Source organism: Athene cunicularia (genome assembly GCF_003259725.1).
Source record: "Athene cunicularia isolate RWA chromosome 17 unlocalized genomic scaffold, athCun1 chr17_part1, whole genome shotgun sequence".
Taxonomy (NCBI): domain Eukaryota; kingdom Metazoa; phylum Chordata; class Aves; order Strigiformes; family Strigidae; genus Athene; species Athene cunicularia.
This window is the reverse complement of record NW_020799122.1, coordinates 6731282-6741491: the sequence shown is the minus strand read 5'-3', so window position 1 is coordinate 6741491 and position 10210 is coordinate 6731282. Positions and strand designations below refer to the sequence as shown.

General features: G+C 57.1%; 1 protein-coding gene across 1 annotated transcript; it reads right to left on the bottom strand.

Moving 5' to 3' along the window:
* Window positions 1-366: 366 nt before the first annotated feature.
* Window positions 367-7855, bottom strand: SLC27A4 (solute carrier family 27 member 4). Its single transcript, XM_026860498.1, has 12 exons — window positions 7690-7855; window positions 6628-7022; window positions 5784-5942; window positions 5380-5449; window positions 5180-5271; window positions 4540-4649; window positions 3902-4111; window positions 3527-3653; window positions 3219-3356; window positions 2911-3075; window positions 2301-2447; window positions 367-2055 (listed from the first exon to the last, which is right to left on the bottom strand). The coding sequence occupies exons 1-12, from the start codon at window positions 7848-7850 to the stop codon at window positions 1898-1900; spliced, it is 1932 nt and encodes a 643-aa protein (XP_026716299.1). The 5' UTR covers window positions 7851-7855; the 3' UTR covers window positions 367-1897.
* Window positions 7856-10210: the final 2355 nt, after the last annotated feature.

Genomic DNA, 10210 nt, shown 5'->3' with positions numbered 1-10210 from the left:
TTAAGCGTGGCCAAACATGGAAAAAAGCAACAGCAAGAGGAAAGAGGGAAAAGGAGAGGGGTGGAAAAGCCAGACATGCCAGAGTAAACAGGGAGAACTGGGCCAGGACAAACTGGGAGGGCAACACTGAGAACAGAACCAGGGAAAAGGGGGAGTGGGGGGGTGGTGGTATCTCATCAATAGGTTGTTTTCACACAGTCATCAAACCCAGCAACAAGGGACTTGCTTCCCTGTGCTCTGAGATGAGCTAAAGTCCACACTGGGAGGTTGTGCGCTGGAGTGGCAGTTCCCAGTTCCCAAACCAGCACAGTCCCCCACCACCCCACAGAGCAGGACTGCGCAAGGAAGAGGTAGGAAACTCCAGCATAGCCCATACTCGCATTTAATTGTGAGGACAGGACAAACTGGGGCAGGCAGGTAAATTGGCATGGAAGCACAGCTAAAAGAGAAGGCACACCCCGCCCTCACAAAAGACAGATGCCATTTTAAGGAGTAACCCTGCTAAAAGCATAGAAACAAATCATGAAAAAAAACACAAAACAAACCCAACCCAGAGTTTTCTCTGGAACAGATGTTCCTGCGTGGTTTCCGAGGACTGGAATCGGACATCACTGCTAAGGCTGTTTCACGTCAGACACAACACGGGGAATTCACATAGTGCAAATCAGGTGTTTAACACAGACATTTCAGTTCAGGCCTGTCTCCTGCGGTGGACAGGGAGGGCTCTTGCGGGAAGGGATGCAGAGCACATGAAGTCAGGCTCTCTCAGAGACCACCCTCTGGAGGACTCTCTCTTTCCCCTAGGCAAGTTGCCTCCCACATTCAGGGCACAGACATCACAGCAGGAAAGCCCCGAGAGCTGCTCCATGGTGCTGAGTACGTCTAAGCAAAGGCAAACCAGACCCTTCATCCCCACTCTCCCACCTGCTTTCTGCAAGGAAGAAGGTGCATGAAACAAGGCTGCATCCACAAAAGGTGGATGCAAGAGACCCAGAGAAGTGTCCACAAGATAGCGGGGTTTGCTCATGTCCTTCACCGTGGAGCAAAGCCCCAAGGATGTATACAGCTGCACCCATGCTGGAAGAGGAGAATCAGTCCCAGATGAGTGTCCCGTCTCCCTGCGAGAGAAAAGGGCTCTCCAAGAGAGGACAAGTCTGGGCTATCCCTCCACATAATGCACAAGCCCAGGACACATTCAAAAGTGCAGACAATAAATTAAGATTGGAAAAAAAAAAAGTCAGCATGTATAATATATATATATATATATATATAATATAATATAATGTGCGTGTGATTGTGAAAAACAGAAATGTCATTCCCAGGAGAGAGCAAGGCATGGCAGAAACACATCCCTGTCCTTCTCCTGAGCCCAGCACTACCCTGCTCCCCTGATTCACAGCAGAAACACACCAGCGGGGCCATGCAGGGGTTGTGCCTGGCACCCAGCTTCCCTCTGCCAGCGGGGACCCTGTGCCAAGGAGGAGCTGGCTTCTTGGTGGAGGAGTGGGGAAAAGAGCCCAGCACTGGTCCCTTCACAGCCTTCACCAGGAAGGGTTGCTGCAGGCAAGGAAAGGGAGGAAAAGACAGAAAAGCAAAGTGGAATGGCAGGGGCACCCCCACCCCTCCTCAACTGGCCAGGGCCCTGCCCCTCCTGTGGCACAGGACCACCACTGCTGTACCAAGTAGAAAATAAAGCCATAATGAGTCTATGCTTTGGTATGTAACCATCCCCCTCCCCTTGATCCCAACTGTGTTCCCCTCAAACCATTATCTGTAAAACTCATCAAATAAAATCTCTAGTGTGCCTTTGTATTGCTCCTCGAACCTTTTCTTCCCCAGTGCCTGCCTTGCCCCCCTCTCCCCAGCAGGATTCAGGGGGTGCCTTGAGCCCCACCAGTTACAGCTTCTGCTGTCCCGACTGGATCCTGCCGAACGCTGCCTGGTCCAGCGGCAGGTAGCAGCCTTGCCTGGAATCCAGGAAGTACAACCTGTCCTTCACCAGCGCGGGGTCGAAGCCCTGCTTCCGCAGCTCCATCTTCTGGAACTTGTAAGTGCCTGGAGTATGGAGAGGAGGATTGAGTGGTCACTGGCCACACACACTCCCATCCCCACCGCACCTGTGGTGCCCCAGACCCAGCCTTGCACCCCCACACCTCCAAACCAGCAGAGGAACTGGCTGGGGGCTCCATGGGGCAGAGGGGTTCCATCCTGACCCTACTAGATTGGTCTCCATAGCCAGGTTTCCCACCCCAGGCCCCCCCAGCTCCGTGATCAGTGTGAGTGCGTCTGCCGTGGCTCACTTGTCTTGGAGACTTCATGCAGGAACCGCAGGAAGACGGGACGTGCATACAGTGGCAGGGCTTTTTTCAGCTCGCTGGCAAAGCCTTCTAGGTCACAGGAGTTACTTGGGTCAGCAATGGCTGCCATTCCTGCCTTCCCTTCAATCCCTAAGAGGCAGAGAAGAAGGGAGAGCACTCAGACACGCTGTTCATATAGCACCATCTCCCGCTGCCCCACACCAGCAAGGCCTCTGGCACAGACCCTGCCTTGCACCAAAGGGCTGGCATGTCCAGCTGCGTCACCAGCTGTGTCACCACCCTGTGGCTATGGCTGCCGGTAACACCCTGTGGTCACGGTCACCTTCTCCCTGAGGAGGCACTTGCAGCCTGTCCAGAAAGGACACAAGGTCCTTCCAAATCAGCCAGAATCAGACCAAAGCTTGAGAGAGGGAGGGAACCCTCTGGTTCCCACTAGGCACATCCTCAGTGGCCTCTTCCCAGCTCGCTCACAGGGAGCCTCGGTCCAGCCTCTTGCAAAAGGACACGTTGATCTGGACGTGCAGGACATGCTCACATATAAGTGTCAGAAGTCCGCCTGCCTCCCCTGATCGTCCTCTTCCCTCTCAGCTACCTGGGATCTCCACCCCATAAACGACCACGTCCGTCAGGTTGAGGATGCGGCTCAGTGTCCCCTCCACCTCTGTGGTGGAGACGTTCTCCCCCTTCCAGCGGAACGTGTCCCCAGTGCGGTCCCGGAAGTACATGTAGCCGTATTTGTCCATCACCAGGACATCCCCTACAAGAAAGTGAGGAACAGAGGTGCTAGGAGGAACCCTGGAGCACCTCAGGGCAGTGCCACTAGCCTGGGACGGCCCCCACACGCACCCAGATACCCTTCTCCTCTGCTTTCAGCGGATGGAAGGGCCCTGCTTGCCTCACCTGTGAGATAGGCAGTGTCCCCTTTTGTAAACACGTCCCTGGCTATTTTCTTGTTGGTGGCTGACTGATTCAGGTAACCGTCAAAGTGCTGTAAGGGGTTGCTCTTGACAATGCGGCCCACCAGCTGCCCTGGCTCCCCTGCAAGGAAGAGAGGGGATAAAGTGGGGAAGCAACCACCCACACCCAAGCAAAAAGGGTGTCTAATGGGTGTTTAACTGAGCAGAGACTCAAACTTCAGTAAATTATCTTGAAGTATTTGGACAGATACACACAGGGCTGAGGAGACTTATCCCTGTGGTTGCCCTCACCTGGTTTGCAGCAGATACAGACACCATCTGGCCCCCGGATCAGCTCCATGGTGTCCTCATCCACCCTCACCAAGCCGATGGGGTACACACCTGGTAGGATCCTGCTGTTGAAGCCACACGACCCAACCTAGAAGAGAAAGAGCTCAGAGCTGTGAGCAGCAGGAACATCTCTGCCGCCCCAAGCCCACTGCCCACATACATCCAGGATACCACAGAGCTGGCACCCCACAACAGCCCAAACCCCTCCGGGTGGATGGCAACTCACACCAAGCCTCTTGGAGCAAGAAACTATGAACAAACAGCCCATCTGGGTCTCCAACCCTGCTCAGGCCAGCAGGCACCCCCTGAGACATGGGGAGAGTGGTGGGGTCTTACATTGTTATCAAAGTTTCCCAGGCTGCAGTTGCACTCAGTGGCCCCGTAGAACTCGGCCACCTGGGCGATGCCGAAGCGGGCCATGAACTCCCGCCAGATGGAGGCACGCAGCCCGTTGCCCAGCGCCATGCGCACCCGGTGCTGCCGCTCCACCTCCTGGTATGGCTGGTTCAGCAGGTAGCGGCAGATCTCCCCAATGTACTGCACAATCTGGGAGGGACACGGAGGGAAAACTCACTACGACCCCTCTGCCAGGCCCTGGGGCTTTGGAGTTTCTTCAAGGACAGGTAAGAATGTCACAACATGCCCAAAGTCCCCTAAAAGAGGCCTCAGTAAAACCCAGGAGTCCTGCTAGCTCATACCGTGCCCATCCCTCCCTGATTAACCCATTCCTCCAGTATGTGACACCTATCCAAGACCTCCTGGCTGATGCTGGAGCACGGGAAAGGTCTGGACATGTAGAATTACACCCCAGGTGAGAAAGATGCAGCTCCACCAGCTTGGAATCTGGTTTGGGATGGACAGGTAGAACCGATCCAGGCCTCCCCCTCTTCCAGCAGCTGGGCTCTCCCCAGCATGGCACAGATCCCCAGGCTCCACTCCCCACTCCCGGCTGGCCCCTTGCCTCACGGCCTCACCGTGCAGTTGTATTTCACACAGTCGTCCCAAAAGTGCGAGGCCGAGAACTTCTTGCGGATGACAATCGTCATGCCCTGAAGCAGGCACTGCCCGACCCCCACGATGTTCCCTGCAGAGAGGCAGCCAGGGGAGCCCTCAGTCCCCAGACACTCCCAGCCCAGCCCGCTCGGGGAGAGGCCTGGCAGGGCAAGGGGGACGGCACACGCTGTCTCACAGCAGATGGGGGTTCACCAAACCAAAGCCCCCAAGACCACAGGCACTGGGGAGGAGATGTGTGGCAGTGAGATCCGGGGCAGCACTTTGCACCTAGACATCCCAGCAGGTCCCAGCCAGCCAGGCGGGCACCACTTCCCCTTCCCCTGACACTCCACGGGGAGCAGCAATAAGGAGCAGCTATTCCAAAGCCAGGCTAGGAGCTGGGATAACACTCCGCACACACACTCCCCACTCCAAAGGTCAGCCAGATCGATTCTTGGCTGCCGGGGAAAAAGCAGAAAGCCTCAGTCAGACCCTGCCAGCAGCAGTCAGCTCCTCCTCGACAATGAGATTACTGCTACACCAGCCTCCAGCCTGAGCCCCAGGCTTGGCTGAGGGGAAGACACAGTTCCAACACGCAGGGCTCCATAGGGCACACGTTACCTGCAGCGTGGTAGAGCGGGAGGCAGTCGTACATCACATCGTCAGGCCTCATGTGAAAACCATAGAAAACTAAGCTGGCCATGCGGAAGTACCTGGGATGGGAGGTGAAGAGGCATGTCAGCACCAGAGCCAGGGGCGCTGTGCTAAGACAGGGCAGAGCTCAGCCCTGTCCTCTGCTGAGGCCCTGCCCACGGCCTTACCGGCAGTTCACCACAATGGCAGCCTTGGGCAGCCCCGTCGTGCCAGAGGTGTAGATGTAGAAGAGTTTATCTGGAGAGCAATGAGAAGACAAGGTCACTGGGACAGGGGAAAAAGTCATATTTATACACTCTGCTAGTGGCAGTTGAGCCAAAACTTTAGGTCACAGCGTCAGGAACATGCTGGGTTCACCCCAGGCAGATCAGGACAGGTGGAGAGCACAAGAGGCTACTGCTCCACACAGTGCCGGGCTTCAGACACCAGAGTAAGACCCATCCCAAACACCCTAGGCCCTGCTGCGGACGTCTGCCATCAGCATCCTGAGCAGATGTTCTTGCCAGTGTTCTAACTGGCTGATCCACAGAAACACCACCGCAAGTTTGGCCCCCAAGAGCTGACCACGTACCAAGAAAGCCCTTATCGGGGGGGGTTGGCTGGTGCCGCTGGGCCATCTGCAGGAGGGGGTCCAGGTGTTTTGCACCAGGAAGCGTGGATTCAGGGCTTCCTTCCCCGGACCAGAAGAGATGGATAGATTTCTCCAGGGAGGGCTGCACTTCCTGCATTGCTGAGAAATTAAAAAGGAGAGATGGTGAAAGACTGCAAGGTGGTTATGGCACAGAAACCCCTTGCCCTCCCAGACAGTCTCAGGGCAACACTGCCCCAGGTAGCAGTACCCTCGCTGTGCTCAGCAGAGTCCCCAAAGGGTGACAACCATCACAGGTGGGTGTTGTTTCCATGATTAATAGACGCTGAGGCCACAGCTTGGGCCTCTCCGGGACTAGAAGATCCTGTTCTCCGCCTCTCCCCAGCCAAAACCTCTTTGGTGCCAAGAGGTCTGTTGACACCATCAACCTCAGAGGTGTGGGCTGAAACACATGGAGCTGAGGTGCAGCAGGGATGTGGCTAACAGCCACAGAGAGCAAGGGGAGGCTCGTCCCCTGTGGTGGGGCAGGCCCAGCCCAGCCCAGGCCTCTATGCAGGGGATGGAGCCGAGAGGCACAAGAAAGAATCCTCACACCCAGGCTGGTCTGTTGGGAGCCAGACAGCACTGAACACCAGATTCTGGCCAGTTCCAGATCCTGGCCAGTGGCCAAAGGGACCAACAAAAAAAAAAACAACCCTAACAGATACAGTTCCAACTGTCCACTCTTCCACATCCCTGCTCTGTGGTGGGTGGAAAGGAGTACTAAATCCACTGAGATGCCCCCCTCCCGAGTTCAGAGCACCCCTCACATCTGCCTGCCCCTCACCTTCCATCATCTCCACCCCAAAAACCACAGCCTTGGAGTTGGAGATGGTGATGCAATGCAGCAAGGCCTCCATGCGCAGGTGGGAATTCACGAGGGCAGTTTCCACCCCAATCTTAGCCAAGCCGAGCCACAGCCCCACATACTGATTGCGGGACTCCATGAAAAGAGCCACCACGTCACCAGAGCGGAAGCCTTGGCCGTAGAAAAAATTGGCCACCTGATTGGAGTACTCATCCAGCTGCCGGAAGGTCCAGCTCTCGCCCGTGCCTTGGAAGATCAGTGCTGTCTTCTCTGGATACCTGCTCGCGGTCTTCTGAAAGATCTTGGCAATTGTGTTCTTCTCCCTCACGTGCCTCCATACCTGCCACTTCACCCGCAACAGGACCAGCCCCGTGCTGCCAAAGGAAGATGAGCAAGAGGGCAGCTGCTCAGTGACCCCAGCATAACCACTTCCTCCAGCAAAGCCAGCACAGCATGAGGAACTTCCTAGTAGCTTCCTTCCTAGCCCAGCACTACTCCAGGCCCTACTCTAGGTCAGCAGCAGCTCTGGGTGCTCCCTTGAGCAGTGTGGACATAGGCAGAGCTCATATGCAAAGATGCTTATAGTCAGGAACTGACAGAGGCCAGGGAGAGATGTGTTGGAAGGCTGCAGACAGGGATGTCCCTGGTCAAAGGGGCATCTTTGAGCCTCAGCTGCTCTCCAAGAGGTGTCACCACTCCCTCCCCACAAATCCTTGCCAGGAGCTGGCACAGCCTGGTACCAACTCAGAACCGACCCTGCACAGGCACCTGGTGCCACGCCAGCAGCTTCAGGGACAGGGTGAAGTACAAGGACAGTCACTAGACTTCAGAGCTCAGCTGAAATCTATCTTTCCTGTGAAAACTTTGCCCAAGAGTTTGGAGCCACTCGGGCGCGGCAGAGGGAGATCTCCTTCCAGCTGGGCCAGGTGCCAACAGAAACCCAGGGCTGTGCAAGTTGCTGGGGGCTCACACGTGCACCAGGGCAGAGCAGTGGGCCAGGGGGAAGGTGGGTGGTTGGACCATCCCAGACAGGACACCTACGTGACATCCCTTCGTATTGTCTTGATGAATATGAGGAAGAAGTCCCATCCACCGGATCCCAGGTAGAAGATGAAGAGAGCAGGGATGGCCTGGGCCCAGGACAGCTCCAGACTGACCCTGAAGAACAGCAGCAGCGCTGCAAAAGCAGCCAGACGCAGCATCGTGGCCTGGGGATAGAGAGAAACCACGGCCATCAACCCGTGCACACTGGGCCTAGCGATAAACGAACCCATGGGCGGGGGATGCGTTAGCAGCCCCCAGTTTCCTGCATGAGGTCCCTGAGTCATCACTCCTCCTGGCAGCGAGGACGTAACCCAACAGCCCAGAGCTCCCACAGATGTAACTTTACCAGACCTCGGAGATAGCCTCCAATTAAGCCTCCAGCACGGCATCGCTTAGTGCCAGCTGAGAGCCCGGCCATTCCCACCTGTGAGCCACATCCTGCCCATCAGCCAGGGGCACAAACGCGCCCCAGCAGCGTGAGACGCAGGATAAAGTCACTTCACAAACATGGGAGCAGAGTCATGGCAAGAGACCTCGTACAAATGTTTGGCAGGCACCAGGGTGATGCCGGGCAGGACTGGCTCAGCCCCTCACTCCCAGCCTGGCAAAACCCAGCTCTAAATTTCTCCTTACCCCCAGGATCCCTTTCTCCCCATAACCCAGCTCTCCTGCACACCTGTCTCTGGGACAGCCAGCACGGCTGGTGAGAGAGCGCAGCTTTACATGCTCCCCAACACAGCTCAGACAGGAACAGGGACAGGAAACTCGGTCCTTTGAGCTCTGCTCATGTTTGCAAACCCTCCTGTCGGTGGGCAGTTTCCTGGCCTGGCTCTGCTGGAGACACCGCCAGAGCGGGTCAGGGATGAGGTCAGAACAAGGCAGGCATGCCCTGCCCAGGCTGGAGAGGGCAGAACAAGGGCTGTTGCTGCTGCCAGGAGTGCCCAGATCCCCACCCCATGCCCTGTGGACAGGAACTCAGTCTCTGGTACCTGTCCCCCAAAACCAGCACCTCTGTCCCCATGCCAAACACACCTCAGATGTGACTCTGAGACTCACGGGAGACCATGATCTAGCAAAGGCTCTTTGGGCAACAGGATTGGGCAGAGGAAAGTGACAGTGACATGAGCTTCACAGTTCAAGGGCTCCTAAATAAAACTGGTCCTTCCTGGCATGGACACAGGCCGAAGGGGAAGGAAACACTCATGTCATTTCCCTTTCCCTCTTGAAGGTGGATTCACTACTCGAAAGCTGGCAGCCCTGAGTAGGCCCTGCCACATTTGGTGGGGCCAGAAGCCACACTTGTGGCTCTCCCTCTGCTCCGTGCAGTTCCCCCAGGTGCGGGGAGCCTCTGTGGATTTGGTAGGAGATGCTGGCAGGGTGAGAGCCAAGGCAGTGCCACATGGTCACCGTGCCCTGGCATGTCACACAGGCTGCCTCAACTCTGAGCCGTGACACTGGCAGCAGGCAGGGATGCACCAGAGCGCAAGATGCCACTGCTGGGTGGGGGCCTGGAGACATCCTCCTGTCCACAGCCCCTGCTGAGATCCCCCCTTGTGCCAGCAGCCTCTGAGCTCTCCCCACCTAACACCTCCCAAGCCTGAGGTCCCACAACACAGTCCCTCAGCCTTTCAGCAGGGCAAGACCCACTGCATTTTTGCCCAGGAGCCTCTCTCTGCAGTTAAACAGGGCAACTCTTAGATCGGTATCAAACGACTACGCCTCGGCCAAGACCTGGGCCCTTCGTTACATCAAACAGACAGACGTGGAGAGCTGGCGGTGGGGAGCCACACTCTGTGTGGGCAGCAAGGTGCTTAATCTCCCACTTGAAGGCAAGACAGGCCCAGACAGGCCCCTGTTATCCTCTGCTCACATCTCTGCCTCACACCGGCATGCCCGGTGCCTCCTGCCAGGAGATAACCGGTGCATTACTGAGAGATAACCAGTAAGAGATTACCGAGAGATAACCGGTGCATTACTGCCAGGGACGGCCAGCCCTGCCGTTAAGGATTCAGGTCTTGTCTAGCTGCATCAGCACAGAGAAAATTAAGACCTGCCTGTAGTTCCACGGCCAGCGGGCACAAAGGCAAACCGCAGGGATCCATCACCCGGGGGCACAGAGACCCACGGAGAGCTGGGCAGAGGGACCGGCCTGCAGAGCAGGTGACTGGGCTCCAAGAAATCCCAGCGCTAGCGGTCAAGCTCCAGGGGCTGGGAGATCCCCAGAGTCATTTCTCCAGCATGAGCAACTGGGGAGGCACCTGTCCCCCCACTTAGCCCTGGGCAGGGTGATGGAGTCCCCCCCGTCCCACCCTCCCCGTCCTTCCGCGGGGCCGGCGGGCTCATCCCCAGCAGGGAGGGCAAGCAGCCCAGCCCGGCCCCATCTGAGGGGGCAGAAGAACCAGGAGGCCCAGGAGGGCCTCACACCGGGGCTGCGCCCGTGACTCTCCGCCCTCAACCCTGGCCAGGCCCCGGAACTGCCCGGGAAGAGCCGGTATCCCCGGGGGGAGCCCCGCAGCCC